The sequence below is a fragment of the Aythya fuligula genome, chromosome Z (genome assembly GCF_009819795.1).
Source record: "Aythya fuligula isolate bAytFul2 chromosome Z, bAytFul2.pri, whole genome shotgun sequence".
Lineage (NCBI taxonomy): Eukaryota > Metazoa > Chordata > Aves > Anseriformes > Anatidae > Aythya > Aythya fuligula.
The window spans coordinates 51,514,835-51,537,783 of NC_045593.1; the positions used below are offsets into that span (position 1 = coordinate 51,514,835).

The window sequence follows — 22,949 nt, forward strand, 5'->3', positions numbered from 1 at the left end:
GATCTCTATTATACCTGAAAGCATAAAAAAAAATAATCCTTTCTTAAAGCTGCAGAAACAAAACAGTGTGTTTTTCTTCCTGACTTCTCATCCTTAAATGGTATGAGTCCCTCCTTGAAATCAGACCCTTGCAACAGTACAGTATCACAGTGGGACACAAAGTCCTGAGCACTCAAACAGACAAACTTACAGTGTCAATTAGTCGTTACTGATGATGGAACAGCTTTTCTATCACTTAGAGCAGAGATCTATGTGAGAACTAAATCTCCTGAAGTGACTAATTTTCATGACGTTTCACACTTCTGCATAGTTTCATCATGTTTTCAGAGATTCTGCTTTACACAAACAGGGTGACAACAGTGTGAAACATGAATCTGATAAATTACTAAATACATATATTTCCTAAAGCCACATAGACAATATTGGAGAAACCTAGTAAAAAAGAAAAAAAAAAGTGCAACCTTTTACACGATAAAATATATATATACAGAGTTTTTTTTTTTTTTTTTTTTTCAAAAGTTTAAGAAACCCATATGGCAACACAGCTTCTGCATGACTTATGATCTTTATGGCTGCCTGATCAAAGTTCCTCAGTTTCTGGATATGATGCTTCTCTAACAAAACTGCCAGCAGAATCTTGATTATCTACAAATTGTTCCCCAATTTCATGAGGAGTCATATTGTGGAGGTGCCCAAGCTGTAAGATTTTGCCTTCTGTTTCCAGTTTTCTGTGGAACCCACACCCAACGAAGTTTCTGTGCCCATGCCTGTGAATCACAGGAAGGGACACAACAGCCACAGAACTGGCCCCTTCTTCTTCCAAGCCCACATATTCCTCCTCTACCCACAAAAAGCCAAGATTGAATACCATCATACTGGAAACTTTCATCATACTTTGCAACAGTCTCTTTTGTACCTGACCATCCTGGTAGACAGCGACAGTAACCCGTGGTAGGATGACAACCATCTGCATGGCTGCAATCACAGCGTTCAGCACAATCCATGCCATATGTGCCGTCCTGTGGCCAGGAAAAAAAATAAATTAAAAAAATGGAGAGATGACGAGAACTGAGAGTTAGAGGAGAACAAGTTCTGGTCAGTCCTGCCCCAGAAAGAAACCTCAGATCTCTGCTAAGTCTGTAATCAGCTTACTTAATATAAAACTCTTCTGGCTTTTGGAAAAGTTTAATGTTGTACATTTTCACTTTTTCATCCATGAGGAGAAGATAAAGAATTAATTAAATTCTCTTGACAAATCACAGACTGAGGGGTCTGGAAACTGTGATTCAGAAAATAGTAGCCTATGTTATCAGTGGTAGCAATGAAAGCTCTATTGTACTGTCCTTCTAACTTCCCTTACAGAGGAGTCCCTACTCTGGGACCCAGGGGTCCTAAAGAGGCAAGTATTTCAGTTTCGTTTCTGTCTCAGACCCTGACATCTCCATATCTGCCAAAAAAAAAAAGGATGCCATGTAAAGCCATAATTTCTAAAACAGAGAAGCAAAATGTTATATTAAAATACATGTTCAGAGTGAAGTTTATTGCATAAACAATGCAAACTATACTACTTTCTTTCAATTAACAGTCTTTTCTTCTGCACTACAGTATATACTATGTTATACAATGGTATAAAGAGAAGTTATCTGCCTATGACACGGAACAAAAAATAAAATTACATTTTGGATGTGGAGCATTTTTGAACCCACAAAGAAGGTTATCAAGAGATTAATGTTACAAGCTGAATATCCTCCTCAGTGTGTTCAGCTGTGCCAAAAGAACATTGCCAATTTTCAGGGCACTATATGTGAATGTTTGAATATGACTTTCTCCTTCTTCAGTAGAAGGTTGCACACACTTCTAGGCAATAATTCCATACAAAATTACTCTAAGAACAAAATCTTTGCAAAAACCAATGAAGAATGATCCAAGGAAAAACACAATGTAATTTCACGTAATACTTCTCGGACTATCCACACCAAGGGAAAAAAAAAAAAAAAAAAAAAAAAAAAAAAAAAAGGAAAAAAGAAACATGCCACGTTTAACCAATCATTTACATTCAAGACTAAAAATTGGTCACAGTCACATTTAAAACTGGAATTAAACCTGTATCAAAATTCATCTGCTGTTCTTTGATGTTTGTGTCTACATTTCTCTTTACTCTCCCACTCTGGAATTTTGAGGTAGAATATGCACTATAGTGTGTAAATGTTTATGGACATTATTTGATGCAGAGAGAAATAAATCAGGGAAAAACAGACAGACTAAGACACTGAGTGTGGAAATGCTGAGTTATTTGAGACAGAAATTCTTTTGAGCATTATTTTGCTATATTTGGAACAGTGGAACAAATGGCATAAAAATACTTTTTGTTTTAATAAGTTACTTTTGGAAGTTATTGATCTTGGGTAATCTTCAAAATTGGACACTAAGCGATAAACAAAACAGCTTTAGAAACAAAAAAAATAGTCTTCTGATGGAGACTATGATGGAGATGCATTTGTTGGAAATACTGCATAAACACACAATGTAGACATTCTAATGAGCTTTCCAGAATATTTGTTTGCCACTTAACTTACTATATCAGAATCAGCATATGCTATACCACAACAGTTCAATAGATCAAATTTTTATTCAAAACAAAGGTGTGCCTTCCAGTCATATGCTGTAGTTCGGGTACTTTTATCATGTTACTGCTAAGCAGAGCTAATCCAAAATGACAGAAGCTGGAATATGACATAGGTGGAGAATTTATATGGTTCATGTAAATTCAAAGGACAGGAAAAGAAGAGCAGAGACAAAATAAAAAGTCTCCCAGATTATTTGTTTAAAATCTCCCAGAAAATTGAACCTTGCCATTGGAAAAGATAGAATCTGGAAAGCCACATTTATCCGCAGAAAATTTCTTTTTTTTTTTTTTTTGTTTATTCTATGAAATGTACTTACAACAAATGATTAGTAAAACAATATGCTTTTGCATTTTCCAATTTTTTGTATTTACAAATTAAATAGTTTTATGGCTTCTCTTGGCTACAGATTGCAATGTGGAACAAAACTGACTAGAAACTTGTCTTCATCTACACAGTGATTTCTAATTGTGCTGTTCTCAAAGTCTGGGAGATGACGGAAGTTTGAGTCCTGATACAAAGGTAAAGATCTATCATGGAATTGGGTGAAAAGAGTGCTTGCTCATGTCTGGTTGAGAAGACAGGAAAGTTTATCACAGGTATAAGATAATTTAATTAAAATTATGTTGTTAGATGTGGAATATGTTTTTGCTACATTTATCTCTCATCATTCTTCCTAGAAATAGTTTAACAGAAGCAGTTTGGATGGCATGTGATGCTGAAAAAGAATAAAAAATTTGGTACTGAGTGTTTCCACACATTCTGTGTGAGTTTGTGAAAAGTCTCAGGTTAAACATTCCAGTATGAAAGCAGAGGAAATGTTCATCTGTGCATCTTCATTGTACGTATTCATTTTTTGGGTGGCTATCTATTCTGTTTGCTTTAGTGTGCTGCATAGTAGGATTCTTCCAGAAGATTTTTTGGTGTGTGTTTCTAATCTTGAACCCAGTAAAATATGGGCTAACAGGTACAGAGATCCTTAGGATTTATACACATAAAGTCAGGAGAATCACAGGAGTGTCCCCTTGCCCAGTATTCCACAGTGCAATATTGAGCACTTGGTATATTTAATAATATTTATTAAACTACCTGGCAAGGAAGTTCACACTTTTCTCCTCTCCAGCCTGGGGCACAGGTACAGGTTCCATCCAGAGCATTGCAAGCCCCTCCATTAAGACACTGGCAAGTCAAGTTACAGCCAAGTCCCCAGGTACCACTGGGACAATTGATTGAGCAGTCCACACCATGCCAACCTGCCAAGAGTAAGAATTAAAGTGACAAATGAATCAGGTTTCCCTCCATTCCTCACTAAGGACATGTTTCCCTCCGTGTCCCACTTGGAATCTCTGAGATGCACAGCACCAGTAACATTAACTACAGGACGGTATTAGCTGTTTCAGCTGATTTGTCCGGATTTGAGTAAAGGAGTTGAAGGGCACCTTGTAACATCTGTGCACAGCATATACTTTGCAGATGGGTGCCAACATATGAGAGCTATTGATGGGAGATCTGAAAGGAAAACACAGACACCTTGAAATTTTGCTGAGAAGCACCAAACTATGTTGAAAGTTTTAAAGGATGGCCTGAAAAAAACAGGATTTTTTTCCTTACACTTAAGCTGCTGCTTTCATAACTCTTCCACCATCATTCAATAGACATTTCTGCAGCACAATTTTAACAGAAATCTTAGACTCTTCCCAACCTCCTGCCTCCCTTCCCTGCTACCAACCCCCTCCCCAAAAACAAACAAACAAAAAACACACTATAGAGAAAGCATAAAAGCAAAGTGTAGTTTGGATTTCTTCAAGGATACATAGAAGACATTTTAGATGATTTCTATACTTCTCTCCAAATACAAAATAGATTGCAATGGAAAGTGTTTCTGAAATGCAGCATTCACTGCTGATTATGCCTGATAGCAATGCTTCACAGACTGTGCTCTGGAGAGAAAGAAATGTAAATAGGTTTTCAAAAATGTGATCATCTATTGGATATGACAGAAACCGAGTGAGCCAGTCATATGTTATCATCAGCAATGACAGAGGCCAAGTTGCTAATTTTGTACCTTGTTTACAGTAAGTGAAGGGAAAAATAATTCTGTGCTGAGCCTAATCAATAGACTATGCAAAACACATGTATTGAAATAAAGCTGCCTCATGGCCTAGATTAACTTCAGAGTTTAGGGGTCATTTCAGGAAAATGTTATACTGTAGTAGATAGAAAATTGAGATATTTTCTCTAAGTGTCTTTCAAGCTTTTTAAAGTTTCCTTCTACACTTCCTAAAAGAGCTTCCCATATCATAAGCACTATTAAAAATGGCAATACTATGAGATATAACATCAGGTTTGCAATCGTCTAAGGCAGAGAGGTTATATTTTCCAGCCACGTGCTGACCCATCCACACTAACCTGTTTTTCTCAGAGCTAGAGCTGCCTCATTCCTAACATAATGTCTGAACAGCAATGTGACTATTAGTTCAAAAAGCAGAGGCAGGATTTTCTTAAAGATGGAGTGAAGCAGGGAAGATATTCAGTTATATGCAACATTGAAAACTGGAAGGTATTCTGACTTCACTGAAATCAATGGGATTTTCATCACTGTCTCAGTGGTGTTATACCAACCTCCAAAATGCTGGGCACCTGAGATATTCCATATGTGGGAAATACCTCTAATTATTAGAGACAACATGGAAAGATACATTATGTTATTGCTTTTGACTTGGTGCTTTGATCCAACATCTTTTACATGACGAGTGTTGGGTTTCAGTTTAATAAATCCATTTCACCATTTGCTGTGCTTTTCCAGTGCGGTATGACTAAAATGCACAAGAAGATAGGATGATATATGGCTCAAGTAGCTTCTCTCCTCATAATGCAGCTACTCTGCAGACATGCAACAGAGTCAAATCTGCTCCACTGTCTCTGGACAGAAAACAGAAGAACATAAGCTGGAAACTCTGCACATTCACTGCAGGGCTGATTTAATTGTAACAATCCCCAGTAAGTTGGAACTAGTTGATCTTTAAGGTCACTTCCAACCTGAGCCATTCCATGAAAATTAGCAGCCTACGTTGTCTACGTTTACTCTAACATTTCTTCTCCACTCTCAACCTTTCTGGCATGGGATTTGCTTGGGGGCATTCAACAGCCTGCCCCCTCTCTTCTCAGCAGTTCAGCATCACAGCTAAGAGATGCTTGCCTATAAATCCTTCCTCACAGCAGAAACAAAACAAAACAAAAAAACAACAGGCTATCAATGTGTATTTCAAGAGGGGATCTCTAAGCGGAGTTTAGAATAATATTTTTGGTTAAACCTTGTCGATCTCTGGATCTTAGTATGTGAAAAGATCTCTGCAAAATGCACCTGAGGTTGTCAGGTATCCTTGTTCCTGCCAAAAGCATATGCTGCTGGGAGATGCAGGCAGGCACACATAATTTCTGGAGGAGGTACACTGACCATCAAAGTTACTGTTGGGAGGAGATATGTTCAGCAGAGGGGCTGAAAGGCCTGAGCCCACTCACAGTAATGCTGGTAGATGCAGAAAGTTTTGGAAGCAGGGAGCAGAAGCTAGCACTGTTGATGGTGTCCTGAAGCTAATACATGTAAGGGGGTTAGACAAAGATTTGTCAGAGAACTGCTGAGAAAAAACAGTATTCAAGAAGAAAAACTTGCCAGAAGGTATCCATGTCAGTGCTAAAATGGCAGGAAAGGAGACTGTGCCTCTATGGTTCTGAGATGGGTGAGGATAGCAGATAGAGATGGTATTCATCCAGATGGAGCAGAAATGGGGCTAAGTGTTTTGGTTAGGTAGGCTGACAACACAGAAATTGCATACCAGTACTCATTCTAGCAGCTCATAGCCCTGCCATGAGAGATAAGACACAGCTCATCTCTGAGTAAGTAAGTACCAGTAATTCACCCAGCCACAGTATCCATATCTTTCAGAATGAACACAAAGTACATATTATTCTCTCTGAGCAAATGTCAGGAGAAGCATAAAGTATTGAATATATGGCCTTCTAGGGTGTCTTCTATTAATCGAATGTCCTGCTTCCTCTCTACTTCAGACACTCAACTTGATTTTATGATTATAGAAAGTTAATCTGAAGACATACTTACCTGCTTTGCAGGTACAAGAACCATCTACTGGTGAACAGATGGCTTCGTTTTTACAGTTGCACACAGAAGAACAGTTCACTCCATATGTCCCCGGTAGACAAGGAGTACCACAGTCAGCACCCTGAATTATACAATAAACAGTTTAAAAACTCTTCCAGGAAGATCAAGCAATACAATTGTATCTTTAACAAGTGACTTAGACATGGGATTGACTGTCTGTGATCACTGACTCTGGTGCTACAACAGTCAGAAAACATGCAACTCATGACCGTTCCAGGTTGTCACAAAGTCATTTTAAATTTAGCAAAAGGGAGTCCTTCGAGCTGGGCTCTTCATGGCTTCTAGGTCTACATAAAGCCACTCATTTTCTATTAGTTGCTGCGAGAGCTCATCACACATGGTGAACAGCACATGGTGAGACCAATGCACAGTATTTTCAGTAATAAGGATGCCTTTTGCAAAACCAAAACACACTAAGGTAGTAGTTTAATGGAAAATAATATGGCTTGTAAAATATTTTTAAGAATTAATTTGGTTGAACTATTATTCCTCGAAGAACAGTCATACTGTAAAATGTTTTCTGTGTTAGACTATAAGCATCCAATGCACAAACAGCAAATGTGTAAAAGCTACTGAATCCTAAACTGTAAAAACAAATGTCTTTATATCTAGAGTTTCTCTGAATGGATCATGAGTTGTTGTGGTAGGATGTCTGAAAATTATACTTCCTTTTTTTACACCTCAGGAGCACCTCCTCATTAGTAGCGATGTCTTATAAAGCAATGAACTTTTCTTTGTTAAAATGGTTTCATTTCAGAACTGAGAGCTAATCATAAGGCCTTTCCAGGGCCTTATCCTATAACACAGCCAGTGGTACCCAAATACTCTTCTCTCTCCTTTCCTGTTGTAGAGACACTCTGGCATCTTGAACAATTTCACACTTAACTAAAGGCAGAGGAGTTGAAAATGGACTGTGAAAGTGAAATGTATTTACCTTAAATCCAGGGGCACAGGTGCATTTTCCAGTCACACTGTCACAGTCAGCACCATTTTGGCAGCTGCAAATCTGCTGACAAGACTCACCATAGAACCCCGGGGAACATGTCTCATTGCAGTAGAGTCCAGACCAGCCAGGCTTGCAGGAGCATTCCCCAGACATAGGGTGACAGCTGCCAGGAGGGGATGAAAGGATAAATAATTCAGAGCTAAACATGACACCAATATTTTTTTCCAGAGAACAAAATGCTGTTATAGATAGGTTGCATAAAGGATCTTGCATTCTATGCATAGAGATGGTTTTCCTCCACAGAACAGAGAGGACATATAAATGCATGCTAACTAAGATAAAAAGAAGCAGCATTGTACAATAGGCAGACATTTTGGTAGAACATAGAAAGAAAAAAAGATAGATCATTTTTCCATGGCTTGCTGAAAATAAACGTGTCTTAAAAAATAGGTTTTACTATAAAATGCATAACAATAGTTACACATATTAATGTGATGAAAGCATTAAATTACACAAAATATATCACTAGGTTTCCATTGTAGGTAAAATGGGATCCTTTTCATAACTCCACCCACATTCATCCGTGTTTTGTCTGAGAAATATGACACTTTACAAAAATAATATCACAGCATCTAATGCTAAAATAATAACACAACATCTGAGCAAGCATGCTCTTTTTTGTTAAACCTTTGGTTGAAAAGAGGACAGCTAGCAACTTCAGATATACCATCAGACCTGTGACCTTCTGGAGAGTATCTCCCCTGTGTTGGCCATACCTGGTAGGAGACCAGCTGTCCCTACCTGGAACAGCAGTTCCATTGAAGGGCCAGTCAGACAGCTGTTGCCTCATGACAAATGGACATCATCAGCTGTGGTAAGATGTATGTGCTGGAAAAGTGGACACAATGGGGTGCTCTGTGGCACTCTGGCAGACAAAGCACTTGCTTAATTCTCACCAAAGGAAAGTCTTAATATCCAAATCCAATATATTTACAATGGGAAGACTGTTTAAAGATATTTGTCTCCACTGATTGAAGTAAAGTTCCTTTAAGTGTGCTGGAAAAAATGTGCCTTTGTCCAGACACATTAAATGATCCATGACAAGAGCCTGGTTCTGCAAGACATGCTGACATGTTGTGTGGGGGTGTATATTTTTCTAACCATCTGAAAGCTTGAAAAAACACCTACAACACTTTTAGGTGATATAACAAAAGTAATAATAATGTTATTTGAAAAAGTTGCATCACAACAAGGAAAAGCAGTATTGGTTGCAACTGCTCTTGGTCTCAAGGTATATTATTTCAAGCCAGGAATTTTCTGTTGACAAACGCAACCACCTGATAATGTAGTGATGATCACAGAAAGCACGAATCATAAAAGGTATGGGATGATATTATGCCTACGTAATTAATATGGCTCTGTATTAATGCCTACACTATAAAACTCCGATAATTTGGGGATTGTAAAGACATTAAAATCTATTTTTTTTTAAAGTATTAAGCTGGTTTACATGAAGTGAGAGGAAAAGTCTTTTCAACTAAATGATACATGCAGAATTGGTTTAAACTCATGGGATTCACAGTCAACAGTACTGGTTATTTATTCTAAGTACACTTACTATGGAATAAACTGAAACAGAACTATTATCACAGAAAATAAATGTGAGATTATGAAAACACACGATACAGCAGTAGAATCAGACTTGTACCCTAGTCATAACTCCTTCTTGTAGGCACCTAAGTGACATTTTGGATCCGATTGCCCTGTTTCTTACCAGCAGAGGAATACGGAAAGACTGTGCAATCCTGAACAAATAGTCATTAGAATATGAATTATGATCTATTTAAATTTTAAAATTAGTGGTACTGTCATTTTAAGACATAAACCCCAGCATTATTTGTTGTTGGCTTTTTTCCCTTCAGTAGAAGGGGAGACTACATGCATGAGCAAGCATTGGGTATGAAGCAGACAGAGGCATTGATATTCTGTGCCCCCCAGTGAGTGTTACTAAGGCATACTTGCACATATATTGATTGACACCAAAATTAGTATTCCATAATTTGTAATTAGATGCAGGAAGCTGGAGCACTTCTGAAGCTTTTTGATGGCTTCTCATGCAGTTAGCTTAATTGGCAATAAGATTTATATGTTAAGATAGGGAAATAAAGATACATTGAGAGATGCTGCCAGTACATTTGCTTTTATTCCTGGTCTTTTGTTCACACTTTCTGGAAATACAACCTTATTTTGTACACAGACAAAAAATATTTGTGGATAATTGATAATATACATTAGGAAGACTTAGATGAAGTTGATCATTTTCTAATGATTTATATAGATTCTAAACTGCTACAACAACCTGATACACTGAAATTCTGTATCAATTTATGCAGTACAAAATTTCCATGAAAAGTTCTACATGTATGTACAAGCCCATCAGAAAAATGCAAAATCACAAGATTCCTGAATCTTGATTTTAAAAACACCCCTAGACTATCTGCGTTAAGCATGTATCACATCATAAAATTTCCCTCAACTGTATGTTTCTCAGAAAAGGCATAAGACAACAGAAATGCCATTAGGGCTCATGTCAAGAATAAACCCTAATTCCAGCCTGAACCGTAGGAAATTATTGGTAATCCAGAATGACCCCAGATTATACTACCTACAGTAGTATCTAACGAGTAGTGGAAGATTACCAGAAAGAGCTTAAAAGAAGAGATCAAATTTAGCTTGTAGATCAAGCTGAAAGGAGTACTCATTCAGTAACACAGGTGTAATGTAAATCTTTGTAAAGCTTCTAGACAAATACACAACTACAGTCTGATCTCTTTAAATTTTTCAAACAATCATTGGGTGTTACTTGAGCAAAGCCATGATGAAACCCAGCCTAGCCACGTTTTAGCCTAGAACGCTTCTGTAAAAAATGAAGTAGTCACGTTGACAAAAGCAGATCAGGAAGTCTTTTGTGCTCATTCCAGCAAACTAGATTATCATAAAGACAACTTTTAATAAGTCCCACATGCAGTGGGTGTGGGTGGCAGGCACACATGGGTCTGCTCATACCATCTCACAGCACTGCTCCTGTCAACGAAGAGCGTTTTATGTGGTCATAGTCTCAACCAGCTAACTCTCAATCTAGTTTTATTGTTGACTACCTAGTGAAAAGGTGAAAAATCAACAGTGTCACCTAGTCGAAGAGTTCAGAGGGAGGTCTGTGTCTGATTTGAGCTCTAGCTCAAATCCTTTCATCCATATGACAAGATGCAACAGAGAAGAACCATTTGTAAAAAAATTACTTGACACATGAGGGTTGTTATCCACTGCTGTCCTCTGGGCAACTCAAAAAGAACAAAATATCTCAAGTACATCTATCTCTAACCCTTTATGGAATGCTTCACTGCTGGTATACCCAAGAACAATGATGGGCATGCCTCTCATTCCCAGCAAGTGCTATAAACCAACAGCAGCAGTGAAATCAGTGTAGCTTGTCCTACCCAAAACGTGAATTGACTCAGGTTTTAAAAAAAAAAAAAACAAAGTCTGATTGGCAAAGCTGTTCTGATGAATTTTCCTCAGTCAATGTACAGAAATAGAAATACATATTTTTTAATTATATCATGTATCTGTTCCTTTAAGCATTTGAAGAAAATGGCTAGTTACATTCTTGTATGGTTCGACTTACCTACATATATTTTACAGTTGTTTTTTTTGTTTGTTTGTTTGTTTTTCCTGCTAAGCATTTTTTTAATTAACTTTTAGTTCATTTTCTGAGCATTTTCTTATACAAAAACATCAGCAATAACCTGGGGCTCAAGGCTGACTAACAGCTCCTCTTTGAGAACATCTAAACCAGTGGTCATACCCAGATGAACGGTCACATCAGAATACTAGATATACAGACACACAACGTTTATTCAAAGAAGGAAATATACCCCCTTTTAAGTAACCTGGAATTACTCATTGTTACACTGCTAAATGGTTAATGCCATGAAGATCCTTTGGCTACTACCAGCCTAAATATTACTTGTGGTAAGCAAGTAAGGGATGAGGCTATTCCCTGAATTATTTAGCAAGTTGTCTCCTGAATGACTGATATTTAGTCACAGATGAACCCCCTAAAAAGATTCTCAAAAGCATAAGGGAACATGTCTGCAAGGGAGCTTTCTCTTCCATTCTGTTCCTAAGATACCCTTTGATTTTTCTTATTCGGTGGTCTTAATCATTTCCTGACCTTAGGGGATGAAATGTATATGAAAAATACACTTGTAAAGTCAGGAAAATTTTTGTTTTCCTCACTTTTATTATGTCTTTGCAAATGTGCTTCCAAATCTAAAGTGCTGTTTTGATTTGTCATATGGAGGTAAAAATGTTCAAAAAAAGACCAACCAACCATATGCTATTGTTTACATGTGAACACTTGTGATCCGATTTGACCACAAGCTGTCTTGCAACAGTATAAATGAAGAAACAGCTGTGTTGAACATGAATCAGAAGTAATCCCCGTAATATCAGAAATACTATACACGTCATGCATTCCTGTCAAACAAAGCTTCTACAACAGTCTAGAGACAAATTTTCAGGAACGCAGCTAACCATAATTCATAACACAATAGTATTCAGTCTGCTAGCATAATTTGAGAGCTGGACAGGTCAGCATTATAGTTCCATTTATTCTTGAATGCATTGCCGAGAGAATAAATGGCTTGATTTTATGTTGAAAACTCAGTATTTTTTTTCAAAAGGCTTTTCAAGTAAATGGGATAAACAGAAGTGCAAGCACACAACTGTGTAAGAGTATGAATGGAAAGTAAATTCGGTTTGCTGTCACATGGTTCGCCAGCAAAAGATATGTTGAACAACTCAGGCAATCCACAAAGTAATTTTTCACAGAGGCCTAGCAGGTATTTCCACATAAGTGCTTGAGTGTTTTAACATTACTTTTACATTCTGACTAAAGGTTTTTGTTTCATCTGTGAGGAAAACTGCATCTTGTATACAAAGTACAGCACCATTCTATGCAACAGTCGATTTCTGCAAATTTCTTCCACAACAGCTTTCAACAGCTGAACCTTACAGTATGCTCACAGAAGTTATGTAAGGTACTGTGATTATTAATACAGTCATGTATATAAACTCATGCACAACAACCAAAGTATTTCATCAAAACAATTGTGTTTTGTTATAAGAAAAGAATTGTTCTATAAATATGTTGGCTTGCTTCAACTGACATTCCTCCTTCACAGATGAAAGACTGTCTCTGAATAGCTAGTCTATAGATTTTCATCATAATATGTCCAAACAGTGTGGAATCCACGAAGACATACAAAACCCAAAAATAGGACTCATTATCCCTGAATGAGGAGAGATGATAGAAGGTAAGCCAACTGGAAAACTATTTTCATTTGATTTCTAGGGATCAGATTTTAAGCTGTTTCTAGAAAAAAATATTTAAGTGAAACAAACAAAACAGTATTTCTGAAATCTAGAGTTACAATTGCTAGGACTTCAGATATTTTTATTAAAAGAACCTACTCCAATTCTTCTATACATATAGAGGAGGAGTAGGAAGAAAAATGGATTCTCTTCTTATGCTTTATCTCTTAATGTGATATCTCCATTGATTTCAATTCAGTTACTTCTCATTTATAATATGTGAGAATACTGGCTCCATATAGTGAACAATATAAAGATTTATTCATGTGATAAATATAGACAAAGGTCATACTTTGTCTTATTTCATGGATCATTGATTGAATATGGAGGTTAATATTAAGATCAAATATAGTTGCAAACACCAACATGCAGAAGGTCTGGGTTGGTGTTTTCTTTCTTGACATGGTTAGAGAATACTAAGCATTCTCAGAAATCTTCAGCTGTTTTTGTTTGCATGAAAGTATATCAGGAAACATTTCTACCTCAGAATATATATAATTTTTCCAGATTATATCCTGATTTCTACATCCTATCCAGAAAAAGAGAACACACTAAATGGTGTAAAGCCTACCTCCAGGTATTAGGCAAGTGGCAGGGACACTTTTTGTCACATTTGAGACCATAAACTCCGTCAGGACAAAGCCTTGTTTCACAGCGCTCTCCAGTATATCCTGGTTCACAGAGACAAGCACCACTAATATGGTAGCATTTCCCACCATTCATACACTGGCAGGTCTCAGCACACCGTACTCCGTAAGTCCCCACCGGACACTCATCTTGGCATCTGTGAGAAAAACAAACAAAAATTAAGTTTACTTCCCATAAACTATAGTTTTGGGGGATTTAAGGGAGGTAGGATTTATGAGGAATTTCTAATACAGGTCTAAAACTCCTCATAAGTAGAGCAGGAATTTATATAACTTTATATTTTAAAGTGTCTGTCTCTCTGGCTTCCTTTACTGCTTAGTAAGTAAGACGTTAAAACATTGCTTCGGCAGATTTCTCTGGAAAAGTTCTCCCTTCTCTCCAGTAAAGGAGAAAACATGCATATGGAGAACACTGCATTTCTCATTCAAAAAACAGAACAAAAATGAATCCACTTAAATTAGACCTTAGGAATGAAATGGAATAAATTGTTAAGTATTTTGTTTCAAAAGTTGTCTACCTGTAACTTTTTTTTTTTCCCTTTCTTTTTAAGTGTTCTGGATTCTCCACTTAGTAATACTGTGAACAGCCAGCAGACATCTGTGCCCCTGCACTCAGGCTTGGAGGTTCCCTGACAACTGCTATCAGCTGACTGAAGAGAGTATTTTCTAATTATGTTTGCAAACGTGAAGTTTCCAGAATACCCTTATTTTCAGAATTTTACACTAAACATTTTTATTTTATTTTTTTTTAAGTTGTATTTGTCCTTCGAAAATTCATAGAACAACATAGGAAAATCTTCAACATCCCCAAATTCTTTCTTTCATCTGACTTTACTTATGTTCATATGTTAGGAAAAAACCTGGGTTTAACCCATATGGAAGAGTAGTAATATTTTTTGTTTCTTGTTAAGCAGAATGTTTCCTAATAAAGACAGTTCTTCACCAAACCTTTCCCTTTCATTCACAGAGCTTTCAGAAGACAGATGTTTAGTATGTAAAACATTAAAGGAATACAACTTAGCTTAAAGAAATTTAACTTTATCAGACTGTATGTTTAGATGACCAGCCTGACTACTAAAAGACAATTTCCAATACCCCACTTCTATAACTTCCAAATCAATTACTAATGAGCTTCAAAAGTTCATTTGGTTTCAAAAGTTCATAAAGTTCATTTGGTGATTTTAAGAGACACGATGCAAGTTTATTTTTTTCAGCTTTAACTGTCAATAGTTCTACAGCATAACTAAAGTTTCCAGCAATAAGTACACTTAAAATATTTTATATGTGCCTCAGGGTAGACCTCTCAGCTAAACATGTTCATGCCTTGGTGTCAGGGACGACAACTTTTCATAGCTTGCATGACACAGAAAATGCGCCTTATTTATCAATATAAGCATCCTATAAATTATGAATTATGTTTACCATTCCACAGAAACAAAAACAATAAAACAGTTAAATATCAAAGCATCAGATCAGAACATGATGACACTGAAAGTCAGAAGTCTGCAGTCAATTTAGCACAGAATATCACACACAGAACATCTTGGATGCCTGTAAATTATATCAAGTTACTGATTACTTGATAATATGGCACACTGTTAATGCTTTTATCAGATTATAACCTGCTCATTTCCCCAGTCTTATAAAAGAATCTCCATGGTGGTGTCTTTCCATTTTTCTTATGAATTTTCTTATAGCATTTCTTTTTAAATTATTTTTTTCTTTTATGGTTGATTTCAGAAGAATTTCAAAGACTGGTATGATACAAGACACTGCACCATGTAACAATTTAGCAAAGCCCTCTGCCTGAGGTTTAATAGGAAGACCTGTTCAGTTCACACTTCTGCAGTATTTGCCTCAAATTGATATAAATACCTTGAAACTTCTGGACAACACTATCCCTGTTCTGAGTGGAGCCAGCAATAAAATACCTTTTACTTTAGAGCTGAAGCATTACACTAAAGTGGACAGTCCTGTCTAAATATTTCTTAATGTAGTTATACAAATAAAGGTGAGAATGAAATCTCTCCAAATGACCATCAATGACACCAGGCAAATTAGACAAAATTTAACCTTTCTACTTCTTTTTAATTTCATCTTCTTCAGCCTCAGAAAGTTCTAGTTTAAGTTGCATGCCCCTGTGTTAATATGCCTGAGGAGTTCTCTGTTTCTTGCTATTAGACCAACTTCCAGGAGTCACTACCACACTGAAATCTCAGATAAACACCACTAAGTTACGAACAAAACTGAAAAATAGCTTAGAACCTTTAAATACTGTCCTTTTTTCTGCTGGTGCATGCAGCCAATGCCCACACAATTCTTTTAGTACTTCCATCCCTTGCCAATCCATTGACGTGAAATAAGAACCAGCTGTCTACAACCTTGCTTCTGACCCATTCCTGCCCTTAGTGTATCTTGAAAAACAAAACAATTGCAAATACAGCCTGTTTTGCAGGAAAGAGGGAGTTCAGACTTGCAAAATGGATCAAAATACAGAAACCTGTAAGGCATTTCTGATTACAGTCAGATTTAAATTACAAGACATAAAATTTAACTGCTTTAAGACACATCAGAGCGTGGTATGTGTATTCTCACATTGATACTCATTTGATTTCCCTGCTGAAATGTTTTTCTTTAAATGCATCTGCCACCTTCTGCACCGTTTCTTCACAGAAGCAAATTTAATTTTTGCAAGCTCTGGACTAATTGTGTCTCTTTTTCATGATTTTGTTTTCCCTTATGCCTGGCATGGCTCTCCCCATGTCCTGTGAACAGTTGCGTGGGAAGTGCATATGATTGTAATACCTACTATTGTTGGCAGAGATCCCCTGGACTGACCCCATTGATTAAGCTACTGCTGACTTCAGCAAATGAGTTGTGTACTATTTAAAATATATGCAGAAAAGCACTTCTTTTATACCTTTTCAAATATGCCTTCACAAATGATGTCTTGCTATGTTTTCTTTTCTCTGACATCTACTAAAGATGTTTTATCAGCAAAGTCTGAAAATAATGAAGTTTCAGTACTTTGAATGGAATACTTTATGAGACAACTCTCCTGTGTGCTCATTTTGAAGAGGAGCTGGATGAGCTTTCCTTCCTATTACCACTGCCAAACATCTGCACAAAACCAAGAGCTTCCCACCTTACCCCACAGCCCAAACTGCATTATTCTGCACCGCACTCAAATGAAGACACACAGGATACTGGCAACTCATGTGACACAGTAGAAAAATTCTAAAACAGAGCAAATCTTCACAGAAGAGTAATCATGTAGGCTTTTTTAAATTGTGACCCAGTGTCAGCTAAGCAACATGGCACACATTTCACAAAACTCTTAATCATATCATGGGCATTCTCATTCATCTTTCTAGCAGCTTCTTAAATTTCTCTGTTGTAGCAGACCCCTTGCAGTTTCAACAGTCTCACCAAAAAAAACACTTTTACTTACCGTTCCCCTGTGTAACCTGGGCTGCAATGGCATTGGCCTGTCGCTGAGTCACAGGTCCCTCCGTTGTGGCACTGACACTCCTGGGAACAGTTTTTCCCATAACGACCCTCAGGACAAGGCTGACCACAAACCGTGCCCTGTGTATACAGAAAAAAATCTTAACATTAGGTTTGGAATTGCAGGTCAGATGGACAGTGAAGAAAGGTTTGTAATGAAGGAAGATCAAGATCGTGTCACTCATCTAGTGCTGATCTTGGAAATGCCAGACTCCTCTCCAGCTTTAAACACAGGGTACGCTTCAGGAATGTAGGAACGATCTTCTAGGATTTCCATTTTGCAGGCCAAAGCTCAGGGAAAACACTATCTCTAAGCAACAGTGAAAAAACTCACACATCTAAGTCTAATTGATGTCAGTCTCTTCCCAATTTCTTTATCAGGAGTAGTATACCTCAAGACATCTAGAAATGCCCTCCAATGAATAGTGGCTTACAAATCTGTAATTGCTGTAATGCCCCAATTATACTAGTTTATGGTTTGTTTGTTTGTTGTTGTTTTTTTTTTTTTTTTTTTTTTTTTCTGACAAAAGGAAAAGCTCCTTTAATTTCATTGAAAGCAGTATATTTTAAAAGCTTAGGTAGGATTTCTGCTTCTTTTCCACAGGTTTTGAATTTCTGCACTGCTAATTACATCACTGAATTAACCGCACCTAGGTAGTGATAGGAGTATCAGACCTTAAGACTTTTAAGAAGCTAATTCAAGTGAAGCAGATTTACAAGCATCTCAGATGAAAAATACACAGGTATTTTAGCATACGTAAGACACTACAGAGCTTGTACCAGGCTTCTTCATTCCATCATTACATGAAAAGCAAAAAAGGTATAAAATTGGTATAAAATTTCCATCACTTCTTCATAGGTTATATTGTTTTTCATTAGCTGCATTGAGGATAATAGAGAATGTAAAGAATTTATGCAAATATTTTGAGTATTTGCATTTAAATTTATTTGCATAAATTTATCAGTAATTTCTGTTCTTCTATCATGAAGTGGAATAAAAAGCAAAAATTACCACAATCCAAGCTAGGGAGACAGTAAACAGTGCTACTCAAACACACAAAGAGACATCATCCACTTTCAGAAAAGCTCTCTAGTTGGTGAAAACCCACCACCACAAAAGTCCTCATGTACTGTGAGATAATTAAAAGAAAAACAAATGTGTTTTTTTATCCACCTATTTACCCACCCCACTATCTTAATGTGCTTTAAAAAGTTATTAATAAATACAATTAATAAATATTATCAGCAATGGTATTTTAAGAAAATAGTTGGGCTTTATTACTTCCAACTTTTTGGTCACCTTCCAACTCCTTTTTTTTCTAAATTAGAATTGGCATGGCAGCCTTGTGGTAAGGGGGCCTACAGATAAGCAAGGCATTTCATTTGTAGCTCAGAGGTAGATTCTTCTTTCCCTACCCACTGACAAGAGGGTAGGAAGTCTAAAGATAATGTCCAAGATCTGTTCTATTTCTGTCACCGCCATTTAACCATTTAACATGGTACTTTGGTGTTTTCTTGGAAATGTATGCATACCATACACTTGAGAACAGATAAAAAATCCACCACAACCAATGAATAAATTAAAAAAAAAAATAACCTCTCTCTAGGGAGGTACCTAGGAAGGTTATGATCTCCCTAAAGCACCAAACTATATCTAGAAATGAGCACCTTCTAGACAAAATTTAAAGGATATTGTCTCTTCATAGCGTGATTCATGTCCTTAGCATTCCAGAATCTTACACGGTTAAAAAGGCAGCACAGAACTGGAGGACTTTCAGTAACAGATGGTTTTGCAAGTATTTTATTCCAGTCCCTTGTGTTAAAGTACACTTCTTAGTACTCCTGGCTACAGGGAGACTGTGTTTGCTATACTACTTGGCTATCCATTCCTGATGCTGCCTGAAATCTACAAATATGGAAATTTTATGGGGTCGTGTTGATTTCAGAAAGTGTTTTTACCATCCATCCCGATGGGCAGGCGCACTCCCCGGTCACGTGGTGACAGATGCCTCCGTTCTGGCAGGGGCACCTCTCCTCACACTGCGGCCCATGCTTCCCAGGGGGACAGAGATCCTCGCAGCTGGGGAGTTGGTGCACAACAGACAACTGTTACTTCAGCACGTGCCCCAGTCCCCAGCCACCTCTTCATTTTTAATGCTATTGTTAAATTTTCTGGCCAAAAGTATGCAACAGAAAGCAGTCCAAAATAAAGAGAAGCAAACTGAATATAGCATCCATAAAAACAAAAACAAAAACTAACAAAACCTAGGGAACAGACATAGCAAACTAAGAATTATTTCTTCATAAAGATGTTTTTTTCTGCAGTGGTTGGTGTTCATTCACTTCTGCTGACAAACTCAATATATATTCTGCTAGGACAAAACCAAGTAAGTGTTTCAACGCAGTTTTCCAAACTTGTAGCCAAACAATCCTCATGGTTGTCATAAAGAAGCTCCTGCTGCTACTTTTTGTGGCTTTTACTTAGCAGTGCAGATCAAGACGACTTGAGGACGCAGTGAAATATGGTTTGCACAGCAGCCTCTCAGCCAGCCCTGCTTCTCTGTGTTACACAGCAGAATGAACAACAACTTAGTGGCAGAATTTATTCCAGACTTTATTTCTCCTGTTAGCACTATTTCAATCCTTAACCTCCCCCCAGGTTATAATATTCCCTCTGCTTACAAGGCACCAGTGTATCCAGGAGGACATCTGCACTCTCCAGTCACATGGTCACAGGTGGCTCCGTTTTGACACTGGCATTTTTGATGGCAATCATTTCCATACGTCCCTTGGTCACAGCGCTCCTCGCAGCGCCAGCCCTTGAACCCCGAGGAACAGTGGCAGGCTCCTGTGATGGGGTTGCACAAGGCTCCGTTTTTGCACTGGCATCGGCTGCTGCAGTGAGGTCCCCAGTGGTCAGGGTCACATGCTGAAAGGGCAGAAGGAACAATTTATAGCACTTTTGTAAATAGCTTGTGGTAGAGCACTGAAGATACTATGAGTCAACCATAAAAATTAAAAAAAAAAAAAAAAAAAAAGGTTATGTGGTGCTTCCTCAGCTCCTTAATAGAAATTAACTACTTGGTGTTAAAACATATGGATGTTACAGTTTTGGTTATCTAACGTGTCATCACAATCACTCAAGTGCATCTTTCCTTGTCTGCCCCAATGCAGCCCATTAAGCCCTATAAGCAAACCAGTCAGGATATTTCAGCATCAAAAGAAAAAACACATTGTTTATGAAGAAATTTTTCTTAAGAGAGAAACATAGGAATTCTGTAAATAGCCGGAAGATTAAGGTCACACAGAGTTCAACAGGAATGTGCTAATCATATGGTCAAATGACCTGGTTTTATTTTTATGTTCTGTTGATAACAGCAATGCAACAGAAAAGCCTCAATTGCAGCTACTGGAAGTCTGGGCTCTCCCCTTGGTGACTGACAAGCATTGTTCTCCCCATCTTCTCCTGGGGCAAAAACGCCAGGCAAAGAACAGGCACGTTTTCTGAGAGTAAGACGATGTAATTCAAGACACATCCTCAGGGTAGGAATTATTGAGCTATGGGAGCTGTTCACTTAGGCTACACAAATAAAAAGGGATTAAGGTCTTTTAAAGAATCTTTTCCTTAAGATTTTTTTTTTCCCCAGCAAAGGTCACAAGAATGCACATGCTTAATGGAGATACTGGGAGCATCTAGACGCAAGAAAATGCAGAGCAACCTAAAGCATTATAAGCACCCAGCATTACTTTTCAAACTGACAGAGTGACTGCCCATCTGATTACTGCCATAGTTTCTCCATTTACCTATTTGAAGATGCTTATTTTCTGTTCTTATTTTCTGTTCTGAACTATACACACAACACATGGCTATCTGTGCCACACAGCATGTCACAAGATGCCTTTACCCTTGATAACTCACGTTCATTCACAACTTGTATAAACTTATTTTAAATGTCTGCATGGAGCAGAACATGTAATCTGCTTAATCAGTCCTCAAACTGTCCTCAGCAAACTAGATATTTGGAGATATATTTATATGTAAGGCAGTGGGACTGAGACAGTTGCATGTCTCTGATCCCTATACTTATTTTATTTATTTTTTTTACTTAACACATTAGTCTGGATTCAGATAACAGTCATCCTTCTGTTCCCAAGCAAAATAGATAATTTAAATTTCAGTTATTCCTCATGGAATAATAATTAAAACAAAAAAGAAGGTCCTGAGATGTCTGATAAACAGAAGAATTCAGACTGACCAAGCATGGCTCTTCCAGTGCAGAGCTCATTCAAGGATGAAACTGGCCTGAACCCACCCTAGATATAAAGACATGACAGACAGTGTTTGGTTGAAAAATTCCAGCTTGTGCTCTTCCACGAACAGCTGGAAATGGTGGAGCCCAACACATAGCTGTTTGTAGAACTAGCACAATGAGTCTCAGAGCCATACAGACCAAAACCATCCACCACGCATCTACCATTGCATCAGACACCCAGGCATGGAGATTGCCTTGCTAGAGATTGCCTCACTTGTGAAGCAGAGGATCCTCGTAGCCCCCTTGCTCTTTTTACAGCCCCATCCCCAGTCTGCCTCCCTGAACGCATCCTGCTGACACCTGCAGATTTACTGATGTTCGAGGTGAACGTGCTGTGTCTGTGAACTTGAACCTCTCTAGACTATTTTACTGCAAGAGCATGTACTGCACAGTACATAATAATTTATTAGTTTCCTGACGTGATCTTCACATTATGCTTGCAGGAAATCATTAAAATAAAAAGCATGGTATGGCTGCTAATAGGATTTCCAGTCTCATGACCATTCTCCTGGCAATGGCCAGGTGGGTAACAAATATTGACTATGTAATTTTTCACTACATCACAACAGTGAAGCATCCCACCAGGATCATGATGGCCATACCATAGCATGGCTGCACAACAGTCCATTATGCAAGTTCTGTCACCAGTGTAGTACCTAACTGTGAGTTATGGGCAGAGCCATGGAGAAATTCGCAGGATTAATGGGAAAAAGCAGTATTTTTGAATGAGACAGATAAATCATGTATTTTACCTCTATGTCCATTGACTGCTAATCAATAATGGTCCCCATAGGAAATTAAAGTGATTTGTCAGAAACTGATACACAGTTTACTATTAAAACAGAAAAGGGCAAAGGGTAGAAATGTTTTCTGTGGTGAGTTCTGTTTATTTTTAATTGCTTTTTGGAAGCTAAATTTACCAGCTACAATACCAGACTATTTCTGCTGCTTCCTATTATTCAGAAACTGAGAAAGCTGGACTGGAAGTTGCACAGCTGCTAATCTGGTGGAATGGATAGTGTTTGTGCTAATGACTATTGTCAGGTTACAGACTGTCAGCTGGAGTTTAATCAGAATAGCTGCTCCACTGTCCTGACTGCACCAAGGTCACAGACACGCGCATATGCTAACACTACATGCACACACGCACCAAAGTGCCAGCTCCTGGCTTCTGAACAGAGCTGAGGTTGTACATCATCTGTCAGCAGAGGGTATGCATGAAATAGAAGCAAAGCAGAGAGAGAGGAGTCCTCTGTTCGGAATGGTCTCAACATAAAGACAATGCATCTTAGCCCC

General features: G+C 37.7%; 1 protein-coding gene across 1 annotated transcript in view; it reads right to left on the bottom strand.

Moving 5' to 3' along the window:
• The window catches only part of MEGF10 (multiple EGF like domains 10), a 98,510-nt gene that overhangs the window by 24,884 nt on the left and 50,677 nt on the right, over nt 1-22,949 (bottom strand). Inside the window, exons 7-14 of the mRNA XM_032206397.1 lie at nt 20,023-20,269; nt 19,300-19,420; nt 17,285-17,421; nt 13,758-13,970; nt 7,739-7,913; nt 6,745-6,865; nt 3,714-3,877; nt 917-1,019 (exon numbers count right to left, since the gene is read on the bottom strand). Of these exons, the coding sequence (XP_032062288.1) occupies nt 917-1,019; nt 3,714-3,877; nt 6,745-6,865; nt 7,739-7,913; nt 13,758-13,970; nt 17,285-17,421; nt 19,300-19,420; nt 20,023-20,269 (1,281 nt within the window). The remainder of the gene's footprint in view (nt 1-916; nt 1,020-3,713; nt 3,878-6,744; nt 6,866-7,738; nt 7,914-13,757; nt 13,971-17,284; nt 17,422-19,299; nt 19,421-20,022; nt 20,270-22,949) is intronic.